The sequence below is a fragment of the Artemia franciscana genome, chromosome 15 (genome assembly GCF_032884065.1).
Source record: "Artemia franciscana chromosome 15, ASM3288406v1, whole genome shotgun sequence".
Taxonomy (NCBI): domain Eukaryota; kingdom Metazoa; phylum Arthropoda; class Branchiopoda; order Anostraca; family Artemiidae; genus Artemia; species Artemia franciscana.
Window position 1 is genome coordinate 1131588 of NC_088877.1, and position 24631 is coordinate 1156218.

General features: G+C 38.3%; 1 protein-coding gene across 3 annotated transcripts in view; it reads right to left on the reverse strand.

The window, feature by feature from the left end:
• Positions 1-534: 534 nt before the first annotated feature.
• LOC136036687 (phosphatidate phosphatase LPIN1-like) overlaps positions 535-24631 on the reverse strand; it is a 127059-nt gene continuing 102962 nt past the window's right edge. The window contains exons 13-17 of one of the 3 annotated variants that reach the window (XM_065718998.1): positions 20602-20841; positions 17831-17945; positions 7642-7745; positions 6660-6807; positions 2250-3777 (exon numbers count right to left, since the gene is read on the reverse strand). In XM_065718998.1, the coding sequence (XP_065575070.1) occupies positions 6663-6807; positions 7642-7745; positions 17831-17945; positions 20602-20841 (604 nt within the window). In that variant the 3' untranslated portion in view covers positions 2250-3777; positions 6660-6662. Of the gene's footprint in view, positions 3778-6659; positions 6808-7641; positions 7746-17830; positions 17946-20601; positions 20842-24631 lie in introns of all 3 variants that reach the window. The other 2 variants (XM_065718997.1, XM_065718996.1) reach the window with 2 other exon arrangements.

A 24631-nucleotide genomic window follows, 5' to 3' on the forward strand; every position in this document is an offset into this window, starting at 1 on the left:
CCCCCAACTCCTCCAAAGAGAGAGGAACTAGAGCAGATCTAGTCCTGTTATGTCTATAATGTTATGTGCATATTCTTCCCACCAAGTTTCATCCTGATCTCAGCACTCTAAGCGTTTTCCAAGATTTCCGGTTTTCCCCTCCAACTACGCCCAATGTCACCGGATCCAGTCGGAATTGAAAATAAAAGCTCTAACCCAATGAGTTCCTTCTAAATATCTAATTTCATTGGGATCCGATTACCAATTCTTACGTTAAAAATATCGCATTTTTCCAAATTTTCCAAATTCTCCACCACCAAATGATGTTCGATTATTAATAAAGCTAAACTGCTAATGCAGAAAAAAAGGCCCTCTATGTTTGCAACATTGCTCGATGTTATTCTCAGCCACGGTTCCCCTTGGCGATTCGAAATATTAAGATTCCCGACCCATTGACATAAAGAATGTACCCTCATACAGTGGCCCCCGCAGAACCACGTGCTATACAAATTCGTTAACTCATTTTGACTAGGAGGGGGGGGGGCTATATTTTTTCAAAAGGTGTTAGGTCACAGAAGAGGGGAAAAATCGGAAAATGGATTACAGATTTTCGATTGTTATCAAGGATAAGTTGTTTGCGCAAGAAAGATTTTTCCAGCGTCTAAGATATTGCAAAAATAATTTCGACCGCATAAGTTTCATTTCAAAACTTTTCTGTAATTTTTTTAACTGTTATTGACAAATACACTTCTTAAACGGAGATTTTTCTTGGCGTTCAAGATAAGGCAAACACCACCTCAATACCCAAAGCTTAATATTCCAACTATTTCTGCATTAATGATCAATACAACGCATTAAAAAATAATAATAAAAAATAGTAACTTCTAACTGTCATGAAACCGGATATAAGAAAGCGGATTCAACCGAACGATTGGATAAACTTCGTTTATCAAGACAAATTACACTCGTAAATATACTTAGACAGAAGTTGTTCAACAACTTCTTTTAAATTAAAATAACCGACTATGTACAATTTAAAATGGCTATGCAGCTACGCGTAAGAAGTTTAACAGACTATAAACTTCATCATAAATCAAGTTAAATTAAACCTCAGGTTATCACCCAACATGAAACAGGATTACGACTGAAATTAAATTGTATTTAAATTCAAACATTAGACGAAGGTTGAAAGACAGTACAGAACCAAAAGTATAGGACTTTAGTTTGAAAGGAGAAACAAGTGATTGTCCTTCATAGCAGCGTTGACATGCTAGTTAAGGTATTGATATGCCAACGCCCGTTTCGGACATCAAGCTTAAAGAGCATGGAGAACTGGTACGTGTGTCCGGAAATGGGTAAATAATAATAATGATAATAAAATAAGCTGAAGTCCCCCCCCCCCCTTTGTCCAACAAGAGAAAATTCTATTACAAAAATTTCATAAAATATTTGTTCTTTCAAACGACTTTTTTGTGATACTTTTGGCTATGTGCAGACATGAAAGCGCGTCCATTTTTTTTTTGGACCCGTAAACTCATAAATATGTGTCTGATAAATAGGCGGACCCTATTTCTATTGCAGGTGGGGTAGTTACAGTCAGTTTTGACATGTATTTATTTGTGGTTTCAGTTAAATGGGTTGTGATAGAAACTGGCAAAATCTAAAATCATAGCTAGATTCCAAAATCTGTGAAAGTCTCGTCAAACAGTCACGTCTATCCCTAAACATCAAGCTTAAAGGAAATAGAAATTCAAGTTCGTTCCGAAATGTACAACCAACAATACGTAACGTCGTCTAGCAAAATCAGAAAGTTAATTCTAAGAACCTCAATGGGGGTAGTGAAGGCAGCCTAATCGCGATGGCACAAACAGGGTCTTCAACTACGAATTTCAGTCAGCGCCCAGCCAAGTATTTGTTCATGAGGCACGGAATTTGGGGAAATTGCTACCAAGATTAGCTAGACTGAAGCCATAGTGGCTGCCATATCATGCCCAGAGAGTCTATCTTCCTAAAAACACGAAGGGCGAGCCGTGCGCAATAAAAGGTCTCTTGAGGAAAAATGCCAAGTGGGAGAAGGAGGTTCTCTTGTCAGTACTGGTAAGTTGATCTTACTCTGGAAAATACCCTGGTCTAGTGGGCATCCTAAAAAATATACAAGTTCTATTTACTACTTTTACCCAATTTTTTTACGCTATACTACACCAAAAATAAAATGACAGCTTTAATTAAAAGGGAATAACGGGCAAATTTGATGATTTTTTTTTTCTTTTAAAGAAGCCTTTCTTCTGCATATAAAAATTATTTTCCTGCATTGGAAAATAATGATAATTTTTCTGAAAAATAGTGAAAAATGGTTTATGAACAAAAGAACGGAGATACTTTGAGAAATATCTCGGTTGGACTGAAATGACACTAAACCTTTAGAGGATATCCAAGGCGTTTAGTTAAAATTTAATCTTTTATTGAAATTTTAAACAACTAAAAGTTCGGTAAATAAAACTAAATTTGATTCAATTTTTCTAGTTCAACGAGGTAGTACCGCATTGTTAGTGGCCCTGGTAATTTTCAATTGTATTTAAGCCCATATTCAAGCGTCAAAGTTTCCTATTATCAGCTTCTCATACTCTTTGGCCAAGACATTCAGACTACACGTACTCATGCTCACAGTAGACATACTCATTGGTATAGACCTACACTAGAATCTCATAGGAACAGAGCTTACAAGCACAAGCGACTATATCCTAAGCCACCTCGTCTGCTTGGCTTACAATCCAAGTAAAGGAACTATAAACATGGATCATTAGTTTCAGCAGAAAATTCCTCGTCTAAAGCTGTACGCAGATGAAACAAAAATTATAAGAAATCCTCCAGAGCCACTAATGACGCGTAAGGCGTTGAATCGATGTTTTCGCTGCTGGATAATTTTCATAGGGACAAGTATCAAACTGGCACAGCCATCTATAAAGAAATAGGAAACGTAAAAGGATCACCTAGGAAAGAATCAGCAAGATTGAAGACGATAGCTATCCCAATGAAATTCTGATAATCCCAATTAATTAACATAGCCTTCGCATCATGAACGTATGCTTGCCTGGAAGTATATTACTCCCAAATAATAATACTTATAAGAAAAAACATGAACCAAGCACAGCCGTACGAAATCAAAATATTTATGCAAAAGTATGTCTCATACTTTTGCAGCGTAAATTAAAACATTATATTGAAAACTAAGGGTTCTCCATACAAAAAAAAAAAAAAAAAAAAAAGTATGCACACGGTGGTACACACCATGCATGGCCCCACGAGTGATGCCTCGAAGTTTATATCGGTTGGCGGTGAGTGAACAACCCTTAAATTGAGAAAAACCCTAGACATTGAGCTCTGAATCAGGAAAAAAAAGAAAGACTTCTCAGACTTATCAAATCGACACGCTAAGGAATATATACACAAAGTACCATAATGAAATCAACGAAAATTGAACCTAACACACTTGGATTCTGTCTGTCAGAGGTTTATATACCCATCCACAGCACATAATTACATAGTAAAACCTTGCTTTAAAAAAAAATCGCGAAAAGAACAAAATATAACTCAGACAATGACGTAACCGGTATTAGACTAATTTATTTCTTGCCAGCATTGACTGCTTCAAGAATTTCTTCATTGAATTCTGGAATCGGCTCCTTCCAGTAGTTGAATTGAGAAAATTCTACACATGAATGGTCCAGTTGGTTGGGCTGCCTAACAGGTGGAAACACGTGGTCTACCAGAGTGCTCTGGTTAACGTAGTTTGAAGGCCTAGAAAAAAAATCAGTAAAAATAATCTACAGCGCTAATACGGGGGGGGGGGGGCTGCCGTTCCAAGATTTTGGAAATACCTTTTTTGGGATTTTAATTAGTAAAATCCTTTGAAAAAAATCGAAAAAAAACCTGCAAAATTACCCTCAGCCCTTAACCTTGAAAAAAAGCATTTACCCCCCCCCCCCTCCCCCCAAAAAAAAACAACAACCTCGAATTGACGCTCCTATATAAAATTTATTAAATTGATTAAAAAATACAGGTATTAATGTATAGATAATATAGTACAATTAAGTGTTGCTCTTTTATAGAACAGAAACAGAACAGAAAAACAGCTATTAAGTAATTCAGCTATATACTCAGCTACTAAAGTAACAACTAATTCAAGGTCGAAACAATAATATAAAAGGACAACACCAAGCAATAGAATCTATGGTTAATATGGCGAATAAAATGGTGCATAGAAAACTTACGATATATTTCCATTGGCAAAGTAAATGTATTCAGAATTCTGTCTAGCCTAGTATAGTATTTAGTTGCCTAGCTGTCTTGGTAGGGAGGATGAAAGAAACAGTGAAAATCGGGCTGGAGGCATTTCAGATCCAAATCCACGGTAAGTTTATGCATAAGAACAATGAAAGAGCGGTCTAAGCAGCTATCTCATATTCTGAAGCAGAATTCTGAATTCTCCTTCAGAGAATTCAGGTATTAGACTATACTCAAAGATTTAGAGAATCTCTGAATCAGACGGTATCAGACGTAGATTCACAGAATTCTACGACTGAGGTATCAGACACAGATTCCTGAATTCACCTCAGTCGTAGTTGCTTATTGACTGAGTTGAAACCGGCTTAATTACTGACAAGAAAAGTGTATCACAAATTATAAGGGCCTACGAGAAAAGCTTTATTATTCCCATAAGGAGCACTATTATTCCTTCCCAGCAATTCATTATTCCTAAATCTAAATTTCTTCACCATTCAATTCCTTCCCGAGGAATAATTTATTATTTCTAAAAACTTATTCCTCTTATTTCCTATTCAACCTACGCCATACTGTCACTGATACCAGACGAACATGGAACCAAAATAGGTGGGGTCCTAGTCAAGAAGCTCGCCTATGCTGACGACATCGATCAGCTCTCTACAAGGACCGTTGATCTCCAAAGACAAGCAGACGGTCTCAACGAAGCCACAAAACCTTTCGGCATGCAAATTAACGTCGAAAAAACGAAAGTGATGGTCACGTCACACCAAAAACAAGCACCTACTCCCTCCATAATGATTGACGGTCAGCCTGTTGAAACTGTCGACCAATTTGTCTACATGGACAGTCTCCTCACAGCGGACAATTGTCATATCTCTGACATCAAACGCCGCTTAGCTCTTGCTAGCTCCACTTTTAAGAGACTTACAAATATCTGGAGATGCCGAAACCTGTCGAACCAACTGAAAGTTCAACTTTTCAACAGCCTGATTGTGCCAATCGCTATATATAGGTGTGAGAACTGGGCCCTGAAGATTGAAAATGAGCACAACCTACTTGCATTCGGATGAGATGTCTCCGCCGCATCGCAAGAATCACCTACACTAAAAACGTGGCCAATGAGGAGAAGCGAAGACGGCTGAAGTCCTTTGACACAGTCCTAAATAAAATCGAACGACAAGAACTGCGATGGCTCGGGCATGTCAAGAGAATGGACCAAGACCGTCTACCAAAAATCTCCCTCTAAGGAACCATAGATGGATTTTGACCGCGGGGAAGACCTCACGATAGGTGGATTGAAAACTTTGACCGAAAGCGCATCGTAGAGTTAACTCGAACTGCATACGATAGAACAACGAGCCGAGCCCTAATTCATGCCCTGTCAAAAGGAGTGGCCCCAAAACGTCCCGCGAGGATGAACGGGACTTAGGTAGGTAAGTGGGTATTCCTCTAAAGAATACTTACCTCTTACCTTACGAATATGTGCTTCACACTCCCTCCAAAAAAATTTACAACATGATACCTGTCACAAGTGACGCAACGAGAGAAACTCCGTATCATATCATTCGTACGAATTTACTTCCTTAGGAAAGTTTGAGAGAGGGGTTAAAGAGTAAAGGCACCTGACAAGACAGTACACTTCGGTCCTCTAACATGACTTTTATAGTTTGTTTTTAATTTTAGCTTTTTCGTACTGCTGTTTTTATTCTCCCTTTTTGAGAATAAATTTGAATTTTTTTCTTTTACTGAAGGATGATCCAAAATGCAATTTAAGGAGTATGACTCATGGGAGTATATTATCCTAAACTTTTATACTTCTTCCTTGTTATGAAAAGGGAAATCATTTTTCCTTTTTATGAAAAGAGAAATCCCCAAAAAATTACATTTCATTGGTAAACACGGCTATAGTTTTGTAAGGGGTTATATTAAAAATAACCAATCTTTAAAAGAATTAATAGCTCAGTTTTTAAGTAGTTAGTAATTAGTTATTAGTAACTAGCAACTCGATTCTTAATTAATGAATTAGGCAAGAACTATAGTAAGAAACACACTAATCTAACGATACTCCAGCACAAAGCAACATCAGTTTCTTGGACATGTTTACCTCAATAGCCCCACTCCCCAAAAATAAGGCCTTGTGACAGGCAGGCACGATTCAAATCCCCCAGAGTTTCCAAGGTATTTAATTATAGGGATACTAGATCCGTCTATTGTAGATTAGATTGAGTCGGAGAGGGTTCACACCAAATTGATCAGTTAATGGGTCCCATCATACTGATGTATTTACATTTCTATACAAGATACTGTAGGCTTCAGGTATGTTGACAGAATAGGATTAATTAATAGGTAAGGGTACCAGCAAAGGAGGGGTTAAAGATAGCTGGGCAGATCCTTACCAATTAAGGAGTATCGGTGTCCCCATACCAGGGGAAGTCATCCATGTCAGCAAGAGCTATTGGGATAGGATTACTAGTAGCTGTCGTTCTTTGAACAATGCTCAATGACGGAAAATACTCATTTACCAATTCACTTTCATTCATATACCTGAATATAATAGATTATTATTATCATTATGTATAATTAATTAATTATATCATTTATAATTACTTTTTACATATAATTAAATAGATTATTATTATACATGATTAATGACCCTACCCAGGTAACAAGACTAGTGAAAAACAGTGGCGGATCCAGGTGGGCCAGAGACCCCCCTCCCCCCGTAAAAAAAATTATGGCACCCTCTTCCCCTATTTTTCCCCTGTTTTCACTCTTTTTTTGAATAAATTTAACAATTTGGACAATTATTGGCATCTTTGTCACACTGCCACCCCCCGCCAAGATTTTGCTCATTGGCACCCTTGTCACATTGGGCCTCGCCCAAAATTTTGCCTTAGATTTACCTCTGGTGAAAAAATTTAGCTATTACGTTTTTTCCTTTTTATAATTTTAGGGCTGGTGTTATTATGAATTTGAAGGGACGCGTTATTATGAGTAAATTTGGCTTACAGTAATTTACTAAAAGATAAAAAAACATCAATTCTTTTTGATTTTGTGATTCTTCGATGCAAAAGTCACATTCTTAGATCAAAACTCCCATTTCCTTCTTGGTCATTTCCTGCAGGAGAAAGTCACTCACACCGCAGGCATATCAATAGTTATAACAGCCCCTCTCCCAATCCATAATCCCTTTAATATTCTCCTACCGGACAGGGTCACATGTGCAACATTTCAGCCCATATATTCCGTTCGTTTGGGAAAATAGCAAATAAAACAGACAAACAAACAAACAAACGAAGCACTGAGAGAGCTAGAGAGAGTGAAAGGGAGATGGAGAGCGAGAGAGAAAGAAAGAAAGAGAGAGAAATTGAGACTTACGAAGAATAAAAAGTCTGGGCCACCCCTCGCTTGAGCTCTCCTTTTGGGTTTATCGTGAATATTCTTTGTTGATTAATACCTATTGCATTATAGGCCCAAATATCCTGAAAGAAAAGATAAAGCTTCACTTTCTTTGCTTCTAAAGGGGAGAAAAAATAAACATATAAATAAGTAAAAACTGAAACTAAAAATAAGAATAGTTCGTTCTCTTTATATCAACTACGTTTTTTTTTGAATGAGGAAGCATTCTGGGTCTGGAGAAGATTTTCATAGATAAAATCTAAAAACAGATTAATTTATGCAATAGCAAATATTAGCATACATACTACAACTGATCCATGCACAATATAAGTTACAAACATAAGACAAGTCCCGTAACTGAGAATTTTGTCTGGTCTATGGATTAGTGACACTTAGTGACTACAAGTGCCATTGCGTCATCTGGGATCGAACCCCTGGACCCCTATTGCCAAGTAGAGATCACCACAGGCTAATACAACTGAGGAAAAAAGAAGATGTATGATCGTTTATTTTAAAGAGTATCCATCAGAAGTATGAGTTTACCATTAAGGAACGAGGCGTCTTTCAATACCCTTTTAACATTTAAAAGCACGATTCATGAAACCGTAACTCTCAGCAATGCACATTTTAATATAGACATTCAATATGTCTACCTAATGTACTTCGTATTTGTTTAACAACTGGATATTCTTTTTGAAAGAAGCATAGCTTTTCTATCAAGGAATAAGGTCAACTTACTCATTTTTCTCCCCTTGGACCCCTCCTCTTTTATTCGACCTCAATTGAAATCCCAGTTTTACTTTACTGAAAATTTGAAACGGGTGACCCCCTCCCCCAATGCATTTTACCATTGTGGTCGTAGGGTATCAGCTAACACTTCAGTCCTGTTCCAGTGAAACTTAACTTAGAAAGATTTAAGAAAACCTCTATTTGCTATGTCAAACAATCAAAAAAAGCTGATTCCCCCTCTACCCCTTCTTCCCATTATAAAAACTTGGCCTGAAATAAAAACCAAACTAAAAAAATGGAAATAAAAATGACACCAAAAGGAGTCAGATCACCTGACTCCTTAAAATTGAAAAAAGAAAAAAAAGAAACGCAGTTTTACTTCAAATACGGAAGTATTAGAAAAGAAGAGGAAAAAAGTAAAAAACAACAAGAAGAAAAAAGGAGGTTGAAATTACAGGCAAAGAAGCAGTAAAACAGTTAGTGTGTTTGAGCAGGATGGCTTATCTCGCTAATCCCAACTTAGTTTCATTTAATTTATAAGCGATAGCAAAAAGCACTAACCCAGCCAGGTATTACCAGAAAATATTTGGATGAATAGGAAGAATAATGATAAAAGTATATGCACTGATATACACGCTAGAGTAGAACTAAGACCAATAGAAAATAAGATGGCATCAGTTTACCCTGCTTGGAATGCTCTTTGATGGATTTCTGACACTTATCCGCGGCGTTTCAGGGTTATAATTCTCATATTGGCAACGGTTATATCTGATATGAATAAAAAAGAAAAAAAGGCGTTCCCAAATAAAACTATCAAATTAATTCTGGTGTTAAGTTTAAAGAGCACTCAACAAGAGTTTCTTATCAAGAAAGTCCTCAGAATAACCATCAAAACATTTTTCAAACAAGAGCTAAGAGCTTATATGGCACTTGTGACAAGGTCGGAAGAGCCAAGAGCCCAGAGCTCATATGTAACGAGCTCTAGCAAAATTCTAAGAATCAATAGATCGCTTTAAAAGGGAAATCACAGGCTTAATGCCGGTCAGGATTTAAAATAAGAGCTCTGAGTCACGAGGTCCTTCTAAATATCAAAATTCGTTAAGATCCGATCACCCACGCGTAATTAAAAATACCTCAACTTTCTAATTTTTCCTCTCCCTTCAGCCCCCAGATGGTCGAATCGGGCAAAACGACTTTATCAAGTAGATTTGCGCAGCTCCCTGACACGCCTAACAATTTTCATCGTCCTACCACATCCAGAAGCACCAAACTCGCCGAAGCACTGAACCCCACTACCTAGCTCCACCAAAGAGAGCGGATCCAGTCCGGTTACGTCAATCACGTATCTACGACATTTATTAGCTTTACCCAAAATTTCCGGTTTCCCCTCCAACTCCCCCCTCCCCAATATCAACAGATCTGGTCGGGATTTGAAATAAGAGCTCTGAGACATGAGTTCCTTCTAAATATCAAATTTCATGAAGATCCGGTCACCCGTTCTTAAGTTAAAAACACCTTAATTTTTCTGATTTTTTCCAAATGAACAACCTCCAGCTCCCTCAAAGAGAACGGATCCATACCAAGATGTCAATCTCGTATCTATAACTTGTGCTTATTCTTCCCATCAAGTTCCATCCCGATCTCTCCACTCTAAGGGTTTTCCAAGATTTCCGGTTTCCAAGATTTCTGTTTCCCCCCTCCAACCCTCTATGTCCCCAGATCCGATTCGCATCTAATGGAGCATCTAAGACATTATATTCTTCCATATATCAAGTTTCATTAAGATCCGATCAGCCATTCGTAAGATACCTCGATTTTCACGTTTTCCAAGAATTCCGGTTTCCCCTTCAACTCCCTTCCATGTCACCGGATCTGATCGAGATTCAAAATGAGAGTTCTAAAGCACAAGATCCTTCTAGATATCAAACTTCATTGAGATCTGATTAACCATTCGTAGGTTAAAAATACCTAAGTTTTTCTAATTTTTCCGAATTACTCCCCCCCCCCCCCAACTCCACCAAAGAGAGCGGATCCGGTCTGGTTATGTCAGTCACCTATCTTGGACTTGTGCTTGTCCTTTCCACCAAGTTTCATTATCATCTCTCCGCTTTAAGCGTTTTCCAAGATTTCCGGTCCCCCCCTCCCCTAATGACACTGGATCCGGTCGGGATTGAAAATAAGAGATCTGACTTTTGAGGTCTTTCTAAATATGAAATTACATTAAGATACAATCACTTTTTCGTAAGTCAAAAACACCTCATTTTTTCAAAAAATTTTAGAATTAATCCTCCCCCTCAACTCGCCCAAAGAGAGCAGATCAATCCCGTATCTAGGATATGTGCTTATTTTTCCCACTAAGTTCCATCCCGATCGCTCTACTCTAAGCGTTTTTCAAGATTTTCGGTTCCGCCTCCACCCCAACTTCTCCTTCACCGGATCCGGTCGGGATTTAAAATAAGAGCTCTGAAAAACGATATCCTTCCAAACATCAAATTTCATTAAGATCCGATCACTCCTTCGTAAGTTAAAAATACCTCATTTTTTTATTTTCAGAATTAACCCTCCTCCCCCAACTCCCCCAAAGAGAGCGGATCCTTTCCGGTTATTTCAATCACGTATCTAGGACTTACGATTATTTTTACCGCCAAGTTTCATCCCGATCCCTCCACTCCAAGCGTTTTCCAAGATTTTGGGACCCCCCCCCCCCCAACTCCCCCCAATGTCACCGGATCGAGTCGGAAATTTAAATTAAAGAGGTCTGAGACACTATATCCTTCCGAAAATCAAATTTCATTAAGATCCGATCACTCCTTCGTAAGTTAAAAATGCCTCATTTTTTCTAATTTTTCAGAATTAACCCTTCCCCCCCAACTCCCCCAAAGAGAGAGGATCCGTTCCAGTTATGTCAATCACGTATCTAGGACTTGTGCCTATTTTTCCTACAAAGTTTCATCCCGATCCCTCAACTCTAAGCGTTTTCCAAGATTTTAGGTCCCCCCCTCAATTTCCCCCAATGTCACCGGATCCAGTCGGGATTTAAAATAAGAGCTCTGAGACACGATATTCTTCCAAACTTCAAATTTCATTAAGATCCAATCACTCCTTCGTAAGTTAAAAAATACCTCATTTTTTCTAATTTTCAGAATTGACCCCCCCAACTCCCCCAAAAAGAGCAGATCCGTTCCGGTTATGTCAATCACGTATCTAGGACTTCTGCTTATTTTTCCCACCAAGTTTCATCCCGATCCCTCCATTTCATTCTTGGTTAATACCAAGTGCCATAAAAACGGTAACTTTCATCAAGGGGCTCATTAAAAAAGTAAAAAAAAAAACAACTGTAGAGCCATTTACTCTGGCTGTTTAATATAATTCAAAACCCTCCTCTCCCAACTCCCCCAAAGAGAGCGGATCCATTCCGGTTATTTCAATCACGTATCTAGGACTTACGATTATTTTTACCGCCAAGTTTCATCCCGATCCCTCCACTCCAAGCGTTTTCCAAGATTTTGGGACCCCCCCCCCCAAACTCCCCCCAATGTCACCGGATCCAGTTGGAAATTTAAATTAAGGAGCTCTGAGACACGATATCCTTCCAAAAATCAAATTTCATTAAGATCGGATCACTAACCTTCGTAAGTTAAAAATGCCTCATTTTTTCTAATTTTTCAGAATTAACCCTCCCCCCCCAACTCCCCCAAAGAGAGAGGATCCGTTCCGGTTATGTCAATCACGTATCTAGGACTCGAGCCTATTTTTCCTACAAAGTTTCATCCCGATCCCTCCATTCCATTCTTAGTTAATACAAAGTGCCATAAAAACGGTAACTTTCATCAAGGGGCTCATTAAAAAAGTAAAAAAAAAACTGTAGAGCCATTTACTCTGGCTGTTTAACATAATTCAAAACCCTCCTCTCCCAACTCCCCCAAAGAGAGCGGATCCCTTCCGGTTATTTCAATCACGTATCTAGGACTTACGATCATTTTTACCACCAAGTTTCATCCCGATCCCTCCACTCTAAGCGTTTTCCAAGATTTTAGGACCCCCCCCCCAAATGTCACTGGATCCAGTCGGAAATTTAAATTAAGCAGCTCTGAGACACGATATCCTTCCAAAAATCAAATTTAATTAAGATCCGGTCACTCCTTCGTAAGTTAAAATGCCTGATTTTTTCTAATTTTTCAGAATTAACCCTCCCCCGCCCCAGCTCCCCCAAAGAGAGAGGATCCGTTCCGGTTATGTCAATCACGTATCTAGGACTTGTGCTTATTTTTCCTACCAAGTCTCATCCCGATCCCTCAACTCTAAGCGTTTTCCGAGATTTTAGGCCCCCCCCTCAATTTCCCCACTGTCACCGGATCCAATCGGGATTTAAAATATGAGCTCGAGATACGATATTCTTCCAAACTTCAAATTTCATTAAGATCCGATCACTCCTTCGTAAGTTAAAAATACCTATTTTTTTCTAACTTTCAGAATTACCCCCCCCCCCCCCCCCAACTCCCCCAAACAGAGTATATCCGTTCCGGTTATGTCAATCACGTATCTAGGACTTCTGCTTATTTTTCCCATTAAGTTTCATCCCTATCCCTCCGTTCCATTCTTGGTTAATACCAAGTGCCATAAAAACGGTAATTTTCATCAGGGGCTCATTAAAAAAGTAAAAAAAAAAAAAAAACACAAACAAACTGTAGAGCCATTTACTCTGGCTGTTTAACATAATTCAAAACCCTCTTTGTATTCAATAAGTTTGCCTTTTTTTATTTTAATTTTGATGTTACATGGTTTGTGGTGAATGTTATTGTTCATTGTTCTCCTTATTTTTCCACTAACACGTGACTGGATTGTATTTTATAATTTATATATTATTTACAATTTGTTGTAATTGATTTATTTCTAACCAACTTTTATGCTAAAGCAAGCAGAAAAAATACAATAAAAAGGAAAAGAAAAACATAAAACAAGTATTATTAATTGTATATGTTGTGTGTTTATAGTTAACTATAGCAGATTATATATTCACAAGTTATAATTAGTTGGACAATTAACTATTATGACGCTGAAATACATCTACAATCTGTATTTTGCCAAAGTAAGGCATTTTACATAATTTAATTTTGCAATGAGCCCTACATAATTTTGCAGATTCACATAATTTATTTTTGCCTATTTCCCTCTTTGAGTTTAAAATATCGGCTTAAACTAAATGTTGACATGATCCATTCTCACACTGTTCTGCAGAGTATTCAATCAGAAGAAATCTAATTAAACGGATGGTTTCCAGTTTAACCAAAATTGCGCTTGCCCATGTCCCAATCCCAAAACTGAACATTTTGCTTCTTTTTTTATGGCACTTGGTATTAACCAAGTGACATATAGCGATCGCAAATTCTGTCGGTCTGTCGGTCCTGGTTTTTGGTTTTGCTACTTTAGGCACTTCCAGGTAAGCTAGGACGATGAAATTTGGCAGGCGTATCAGGGACCGGACCAGATTAAATTAGAAATAGTCGTTTTACCGATTTGACCATCTGGGGGGAGAGGGGACCGGTTAATTCGGAAAAAATAGAAAAAATTAAGTATTTTCAACTTACGAACGGGTGATGGGATCTTAATGAAACTTGATGTTTGGAAGAATATCGTGTCTCAGAGCTCTTATTTTAAACCCCAACCAGATCCGGTGACATTGGTGGGTGTCGGAGGGGGGAACCTAAAATCTTGGAAAACTGCTTAGAGTAGAGGGATTGGGATGAAACTTGGTGGAAAAAATAACAAAAGTCCTAGATACGTGATTGAAATAGCCTGAACGGATCTGCTCTGTTTGAGGGAGTTGGGAGGGGGGGGAGGGTTAATTCTGAAAAATAAGAAAAAATGAGGTGCTTTTAACTTACGAAGGAGTGATCAGATCTTAATGAAATTTCATATTTAGAAGGACCTCGTAACTCAGATCTCTTATCTTAAATCCAGAACTGATCAAGAGTCATTAAGGGGGGGGGGAGTTAGGGGGGAGCCGGAAATCTTGGAAAATACTTAAAGCGGAGGGATCAGGATGAAACTTGGTGGGAAGAATAAAAAAAAAGTCCAAGATACGCGACAGACATAACCAGAACGGATCCGCTCTGGATCCGGTGACATATCTCTGGATCCGGGGGGATGGTTAATTTTGGAAAATTAGAAAAAATGAGGTATTTTAACTTACGAAGGGGTGATCGTATCTTAATGAAATTTCATATTTGAAAGGACCTCGTAACTCAGATCGCTCATTTTAAATCCCGACCGGATCCAGCATCATGGGGGGGGGGGGCAGAAATCTTGGAAAACACTTAACGTGGAGAGATTAGGATGAAACTTGGTGGGAGGAATAAAAACATGTCCAAGATACGTGACTGACATAACCAGATTGGATCCACCCTATTTTGTGGAGTTGGAGGGGGGGGAGGGTGATTCGGAAAAATTAGAAAAAATGAGGTATTTGTAACTTACGAACGGGTGACCAGATCTTAATGAAATTTGATATTTAGAAGGATCTTGTGCTTTAGAGCTCTCATTTTAAATCCCGACCAGATCCGGTAACATTGGGGGGAGTTGGAGGGGAAAACCGGAATTCTTGGAAAACGTGAAAGTTGAGGTATCATTATCTTACGAATGGGTGATCGGGCCTTAATGAAATTTGATATATAGAAGTATCTTATGTCTCAGATGCTCCGTTTTTAATTCGAATTGGGTCCGGGGCATGGGGGTTGGAGGGGGGGAAACAAAAATCTTAGAAAACGCTTAGAGTGGAGAGATCGGGATGAAACTTGATGGGAGGAATAATCACAAGTTATAGATACATGCTTAACGTAATTGGAATGGATCTGTTCATTTTGGAGGAGCTGGGGGGTGTTGATTTGAAATTTTTTTTTAAAATGAGGATTTTTTAATGAAATTAAATTTCAAAATTCTTAATGAAATTTGATGTTTAGAAGGAACCCATGTCTCAGAGCTCTTATTTCAAATCCCGACCAGATCTGTTGACATTGGGGGGAGTTGGAGGGGGAAACCGGAAATCTTGGAAAACGCTTAGAGTAGAGAAATCGGGATGAAACTTGGTGGGTAGAATAAGCAAATGTCGTAGATACGTGATTGACGTAGCCGTACCGGATTTACTCTCTTTGGGGGAGTTAGGGGGTGGGGTTCAGAGCTTTGGCGAGTTTGGTGTTTCTGGACGAGCTAGGACGATGGAAATTGGTAGGCGTTTCCGCGAGCTGCACAAATTGACTTGATAAAAAGGTTTTCCCCGATTAGACCAGCTGGAGGGCTGAAGGGAGAGGAAAAAGTAGAAAAAATGAAGTAATTATAACTTACGAGTGGGTGATCGGATCTTAATGAATTTCGATATTTAGAAGGACCTCGTGACTCAGAGCTCTTTATTTTAAATCCCGACCGGTATTAAGCCTCCAATTCTCCTTTTAAATCAATCTAATGATTCTTAGAATTTTGCTAGAGCTCATACCATATGAGCTCTTGGCTCGTCCGGCCTCGTCACAAGTACCATATGAGCTCTTAGCTCTTGTTTTACAATAATATTCGCATATTTCAACAGTTATTTCCCCATATTCCGGGCTATTTTTATAGATTGCACCTCAACACCCTCTGCAATATATTCATATGAATGTATCTGCCTGAGAATAAAATTACGCAACTCCTTCTAGGAGGACACTTGCGCGGTTAGGGTACAATCTGCGTAAATTTACCTATTTGGTCTTCACCCGTTGACACCAGTTGATCATCTATCAACTTTTCTTAACTAATTTCTACTGGAGTCTTGTCTATTTTTCAACTAAGTTTGAAGCAGCATATGGCTCTTAAGGTTTCCTCAGACATTTTCTGTTAAAAAAGTCTAGTGAGCGCTCTATATATTTTCAGTGGCCAAGTGTCGCAACTATATAACATAATGGGTCGAATGCACGCCGCATAGACTCGAATTTTGATCTTCACGCCAAATTTCCTTCGTTACCGTAATAGTTTTCAAAGTTAACCGAAAGCGTTCTATGTTTTGCTTACTCTTCCCTGCATTTCATTCAAGGCAACATCCTTGACGTCAATCAGTGATCCTAGGTGCCGAAATCTGTCTACAAATTCAAAACGTTGTGTATTTATGAATACTAGAGAATTTTTATTAGTAGAAAGGTATTTGCATTTGGTGACATTGACGGCTATGATTGCCAGGCTAGCGACGTAGAATATCATCGGCTTTGCCGGTTGATTCGACGAGGAGTCTGCTATCGTCACCGTTGTCAATGCCCCTACTTTATAACTCCTTCTGAGCGCAATTCCGTCCTTGGCCCCCATGGAAATATTTTAGATTCTAAAATATTTTAGAAAAAACCTTGTACCACCTCATAGACAAATCCACAGATGCCTCCCTATACCCTAATGCTACGTTGGGAAATATAAATACGAAATTACCAATTTCAAAGCTGTGGTGAGATTTGATCTTGCAGCCCGATTTCTCACAACAGCGAACGATGCATAAAGATAATACTGGTAATTGATAAAGTTCTGATGTAGGAGTATCCATTAGAAGATGTGCTTTATGCATCCTGGGGTGCTTACATCTATTATCAAGGATGACAGTGAAAATCTCTTTGGCAATGCCAATAGCCTCTTTAATTCATGCAATGATTCTTGTCACTCTTCTTCAACACACTAATAATTGTTGCATTCCTCCTATCTCCAATCATCCTGGGGTGCTTACATCTATTATCAAGGATGACGGTGAAAATCTTTTTGGCAATGTCAATAGCCTCTCTAATTCATACAACGATTCTTGTCACTCCTCTTCAACACACGAATAATTGTTGCATCCCTCCAATCTTAGTGGATAGGCTCATTCTTTCACACCATCTTTAGGTGGTCTGTGAGTGCACCTACTAAAACTGGGCTTGCTTTATAGAACTCTGATGGTAGCCCACATTCCTGCAAGGCTTTACAGCTCTAAGCGATTTTACTGTTTTCGTTATCTCTTCAAACGTGGATGGGGATATGATAATGAGTTATGGCTTTGATGGAACGGGTTTGGTGCCGGTGCATGGTTGACAGATATTAATAGATGTTTCGGATGAACTGTTAAACCGACTAATTCTGCAAGGTACACGAACTACTTTGTTCTTCTTCCTATTGAGTTGGCACAAAGGACAGAAAAGAGTATCAGGGTGTGTTGGTAATTGTAATTAGCAAAGAGAAATTATCCAAAATGCGTTATCAACAGAAAATGGCCATCTTTAAGGATTTTAATCTTTTAAACCTCAAGAGATGAATTATATATAGATACATAAAGAACAAGAAAAATAGGAAAAATAGAAAACAAGTAATAATATAAAGAAGGTGAAAAAATAATGGCAATCCTAAAATGAAAGTTGATATATTCGTAATATTAAGAAAAATAAATTAATGGACTTACATTGACTCTATTTCCATACCCAGCATAAAACGGATTGCTATCACTAGGGAAAAGGCTTTGTATATCTTTTAAACAAGCAATTTTAAATTCTTCCGGTTTCCTTTCAATCACCTCCCTGTAAGAAAATAATCATCAAAATCTGAATTTATAAAATATGAGCTCATGAATCGTATTGGTCAGGGACGTACGCAGCAGGGAAAGGGTCTCCCCCAAAACCCGAATTTTTGAACACTTCTTATTCAAATCGTAAAAAAAATATTTTTAGTATTGTCCCATCCCTGGAAAGAAAAAAAATCTTGCATCCGTTCCTAGTATAAGCAGGAGATAAAGACTTAGATTTAGATTAACATCTGAGGAATCCTTTCCCTTAACCGTATCCTCAGGAAGACTACAAATAAGGAAGTGAGACGCGGGAGAAATATCTACAAAAGGGATCTTTTGCTTAGAAGGAGAATGAAAATACGCCACACGGTGGCGCATTCATCCCTAAGCTTATTTAACAGGGTTTATTCACTTGAAATCATTAATTTGTGCAAAATATCTTGCAGGATATCAACAACACTATTCCAGGAGTTGGCATTAGATCTTTCAATGGGTGGGAGCAGTCTCAACAAGTGAACTTTTATACCAACATTCACATTTTCTATGCAAGATTTTTTAGATCAATATGGGAGGAGGGAGGAATTGCTTCCTAACTTTCCCTGAGTAGGAGGACTATATTTAGAGCACCTGCAATGTGGGGGACAAAGGGGATGACAGCCCCCCGTTATCAACGAATCATGCTGAAGAGGGAAATAAGAGTACATTCAGACTTTTCCTATCCGCACAAAAGTAAGAAGGATGGAGAACATCCCATAAGAGGAACACTTGTCCGAAGAACCTCTCTTTTCGTATTAAATACCCCTTACCGATTTTTTTTTTTACTTTAGCGTAAAGAGAGGGCTGAGGGGGATACACCACCTTCATATTTAGAGCAATTCTGTGTTATTATGTAAAGCAAATACATTCAATTCAGCCATTTTATCATCAAAACTTGATTTAGAGTTAAACTAAATCTAAGCATGATATAGAAACGAACGGAAACTAAATAAAAAGCTTTTCTTTGTTTTAGCTTTTTTAAGAAGGCAGAAATTTCGGAAGAAGAACCATAAAAATAGCGGTTTATCTTTTATTTATTTTTTATAACAAAAAAGACTTGAAAAATCCAAAATCACCACATACCAGCTAAGAGCCCAAAATTACGTAATAATATTATAAAATATCATAATAATAATAATAATATTACATTTTCTTAGGATCACTTTCTAAGGTCGCTTTTTACTCCTTTTTTATAACCTGGCGATATTCAAAGCTTTAATCTGCTGTTTTCTAATTTTTTTTATTTATTTTTTTTTTAGTATTTTAAAATGACATAATGGATCTCTGTGTCCAAACATTTGCTTTCTTCTTACAGCAGGTATTCTCTGGGAGAAAATATTTTCTCAGTTTTACGTCATTTTTGCGTTTGGTTATCTTACGGAATGGCTTTCGTCTAGCCACATACCCTGAAAACATTAGCAATGGCCGCAGCAAAGCATTCAAATTATATTGAAATTATATTACATACCATTTTAGGTATAATCATGGTATAATTATATTATTTGGTACAATTATATACCATTTTTGATTAAGCAGTGGCTAGACAGTACGTTTTTCTTAATTGAACTCATCCCCGATATCATACAGTGTGTGCAGACTTGTTTGAAAAAACTTTATTTAAAAGATTGTACGGTCCTTATGGCTCTTACACATTTGCAGCTCTTTTTTTTTAGTTTGTTTGTTTTTTTGGCAGAATGACCAATCTCTCTTATTTCCCTCCAAAACGAATATCTGAGAAAGTTTCTAATTTCATGTTTCGGTGATACTACGCCCCTTTTTGGGTATACGACAATAATTCAGTACGACAAGATATACGGAAAGAATTTTAGATATAAAGTTTTATTTAATAATTTCGGTCCTAATTCTTATCATAACACATCGGCTAAGACAAGGGTTTCAGATGATAAAAAACATCAAGAAAAAAAAATACTCCTTCACATCTTACAATTAAAGTAGGAAAGCTGATTCCGTATGCGTTTCCAATTACATTATGGGAGTATCTTCAAAAAATAATTATAAACAATTACAAAATATTTACAATAATTAAATTTGAACAATTTTACATTGAAATAAATACATTAAAAGCCTGTAATTATTCTTAATTTACAATTCAAATTCACATCAGTTTTCATAAAAGTAAATTTGTTGATATTCTTTAACCGATATTTTGAGATTCCATTTTAATAAAGTTTTGCCAAAAATTAAACAATTATTAAAATAACTTGAAATTATAACAATAATGTATAACTTCATAGAATCGTCATCCGCACCAAGATCAACCATATCGTAAAAAAAAGAAAAAAGTGCGTAGATACTGCCATATTGCAAGGTTCCCAGGAGGGAGCGCAAATCCATGCTCATTGCAGGAGAGAAAAGAATTTAAGTGAGCATTTTAGAAATGGTTTATGTAAAAATAACTGAAATAATATAAATAAAAAATAATAAATGAGTAAAATTCTTGTAGCTTATTCTAAAGAGTAAATTCATGTTATAAGATTCAAAGAGGCTCAGGAAAGAATTGGAAATACCTACTAATTTGCGTTATAGCAAATAAGACCAACATCACATGCGTTTATCCGTATCAGGATCAGCGGTAATAAAAAAAAATAAACAAATGAAAAAGGCCTATGTACCTATGTAAAGCATTCATCAGACTAGTAGGGTTGAGCAGTATAGGTCCGTCGGGAAGGGCCAAATCCCCCTGTTTCAAGGATCTGAGATAATCTCGAGTTATTTGAGCTTGACCAATGGCCCGTGCAGAGAGGTAGAGGATTTTATACCCATTTTCAAAAATGTTTGTAAATAACTGTGCCACACCACTCTGAGCCCAGGTGCGACCAACTATTGGCAAGATGTGACCTAAAACATCAGACCTGAAAAATAATCACACATTTTATTCAACTCATTTATCAGAAAGTGGTTCTTGAAAAAACTGAATAAGAATATTGGGATCAATGATTGCATCTATAGGCCTGTTAATACCTGCTCTAAATCTGATTTAGATAATGCCGTCAAGTCAATGGCATAATTTGCTGTCGCAATTTCAAAGATCAAATGATATTGTTTTTTGGCTAACGATACATCGATCCTAATTTTAGATTCGGCAGCTTAACTAAGATGAAATCAAACGGTTTTCAAAAGATCGTTTTCTGGATTAGATAAACCTCTATTGTAAATGGCACTCCATTCAACATCCAAAAAAACCCATAGCAACTGATCAGTAGATTTTTGTATTAGTTAATATTAGGAACATTTTACTCTGAATGGGCCTTCATGGTTCCAAATGGATTTTTTGCTCCTTTTTCCATTAGCCCTAGGGCCCAGCTATTTGGGTTTAGCTTTGAAGTCAAACCTGAGGCAACAACTATGAATGTCTACTACCCTATTTCTTAAATGTAGGTAGTCCTGTGGTGGCGCGGTGGATTTGACCTTAGCTTGGTAATACGGGACCCAGAGATCGAATCACGCTGCAGGAATGCACTGCAGGTCCGACGCAGGGACCTTAGTAGTCAAGAAGCGTCGTTAATTCTTAAATAAATAAAATAAATGTAGGTTTTTTTATTAATTGACTTTCCCTTACTTTGTGAACACATCATTGCTCGTACTAGTTCGGGATTCACTTCTGAGCCACAAGTGAGCAAAAGTGAGTCACAAGTATTTATGTTTTATTCCTTGTTTCTAATCGTCAGAATTTTTAAGTAGAATCTACCCCGCCCCCCTCTCGCTCTCTTTGTCTTTTTTCTTCTCTATTTATGAACCAGCACCAAATTCTCTCTAATCGTCGGGATTTTCGTTTAAAATTACCCCCCTTCTCCCCTCTCTCTTTCTCTCTCTCGCTCAATTTCTCTCCCTTTTTGTCTGTTTGTGAGCGTTATATTTAAGGTTCGATTCTTTCACAAGTAGTACACGTAAAATCCTATCTTTCCCACTCTCTCACGTAAGAGTATAATACAAAATGGAGAGTTTCCGTGAAAAAATTATATAATTTTAGAAAGTACACAAAGAATTCAAAGACCACGATCTGCTTCCTTTATTGATACCACAATAAATATGCACTGGATTGAGGGTCTTGTACCCAGTGGTTTACAAGAATTATCAGTGACTTCGAAAACCTACTCTCATCAAGAGGGTTACTAACAACTTACCAGCTCTCATCAACTACCCTCACCTCATCTACTCTTATCAAGATGGTTACTGACAACTTACCAGCTCTCATACAAACTACCCTCACCTCATCTACTCTCATCAAGACGGTTACTGACAACTTACCAGCTCTCATCAACTACCCTCACCTCATCTACTCTTATCAAGACGGTTACTGACAACTTTCAACTACCCTCACCTCATCTACTCTTATCAAGACGGTTACTGACAACTTACCAGCTCTCATCAACTACCCTCACCTCATCTACTCTTATCAAGACGGTTACTGACAACTTACCAGCTCTCATCAACTACCCTCACCTCATCTACTCTTATCAAGGCGGTTACTGACAACTTACCAGCTCTCATCAACTACCCTCACCTCATCTACTCTTATTAAGACGGTTACTGACAACTTACCAGCTCTCATCAACTACCCTCACCTCATCTACTCTGATCAAGACGGTTACTGACAACTTACCAGCTCTCATCAACTACCCTCACCTCATCTACTCTTATCAAGACGGTTACTGACAACTTACCAGCTCTCATCAACTACCCTCACCTCATCTACTCTTATCAAGACGGTTACTGACAACTTACCAGCTCTCATCAACTACCCTCACCTCATCTACTCTTATCAAGACGGTTACTGACAACTTACCAGCTCTCATCAACTACCCTCACCTCATCTACTCTTATCAAGACGGTTACTGACAACTTACCAGCTCTCATCAACTACCCTCACCTCATCTACTCTTATCAAGACGGTTACTGACAACTTACCAGCTCTCATCAACTACCCTCACCTCATCTACTCTTATCAAGACGGTTACTGACAACTTACCAGCTCTCATCAACTACCCTCACCTCATCTACTCTTATCAAGACGGTTACTGACAACTTACCAGCTCTCATCAACTACCCTCACCTCATCTACTCTTATCAAGACGGTTACTGACAACTTACCAGCTCTCATCAACTACCCTCACCTCATCTACTCTTATCAAGACGGTTACTGACAACTTACCAGCTCTCATCAACTACCCTCACCTCATCTACTCTTATCAAGACGGTTACTGACAACTTACCAGCTCTCATCAACTACCCTCACCTCATCTACTCTTATCAAGACGGTTACTGACAACTTACCAGCTCTCATCAACTACCCTCACCTCATCTACTCTTATCAAGACGGTTACTGACAACTTACCAGCTCTCATCAACTACCCTCACCTCATCTACTCTTATCAAGACGGTTACTGACAACTTACCAGCTCTCATCAACTACCCTCACCTCATCTACTCTGATCAAGACGGTTACTGACAACTTACCAGCTCTCATCAACTACCCTCACCTCATCTACTCTTATCAAGACGGTTACTGACAACTTACCAGCTCTCATCAACTACCCTCACCTCATCTACTCTTATCAAGACGGTTACTGACAACTTACCAGCTCTCATCAACTACCCTCACCTCATCTACTCTGATCAAGACGGTTACTGACAACTTACCAGCTCTCATCAACTACCCTCACCTCATCTACTCTTATCAAGACGGTTACTGACAACTTACCAGCTCTCATCAACTACCCTCACCTCATCTACTCTTATCAAGACGGTTACTGACAACTTACCAGCTCTCATCAACTACCCTCACCTCATCTACTCTTATCAAGACGGTTACTGACAACTTACCAGCTCTCATCAACTACCCTCACCTCATCTACTCTTATCAAGACGGTTACTGACAACTTACCAGCTCTCATCAACTACCCTCACCTCATCTACTCTTATCAAGACGGTTACTGACAACTTACCAGCTCTCATCAACTACCCTCACCTCATCTACTCTTATCAAGACGGTTACTGACAACTTACCAGCTCTCATCAACTACCCTCACCTCATCTACTCTTATCAAGACGGTTACTGACAACTTACCAGCTCTCATCAACTACCCTCACCTCATCTACTCTTATCAAGACGGTTACTGACAACTTACCAGCTCTCATCAACTACCCTCACCTCATCTACTCTTATCAAGACGGTTACTGACAACTTACCAGCTCTCATCAACTACCCTCACCTCATCTACTCTTATCAAGACGGTTACTGACAACTTACCAGCTCTCATCAACTACCCTCACCTCATCTACTCTTATCAAGACGGTTACTGACAACTTACCAGCTCTCATCAACTACCCTCACCTCATCTACTCTTATCAAGACGGTTACTGACAACTTACCAGCTCTCATCAACTACCCTCACCTCATCTACTCTGATCAAGACGGTTACTGACAACTTACCAGCTCTCATCAACTACCCTCACCTCATCTACTCTTATCAAGACGGTTACTGACAACTTACCAGCTCTCATACAACTACCCTCACCTCATCTACTCTTATCAAGATGGTTACTGACAACTTACCAGCTCTCATCAACTACCCTCACCTCATCTACTCTTATCAAGATGGTTACTGACAACTTACCAGCTCTCATCAAACTACCCTCACC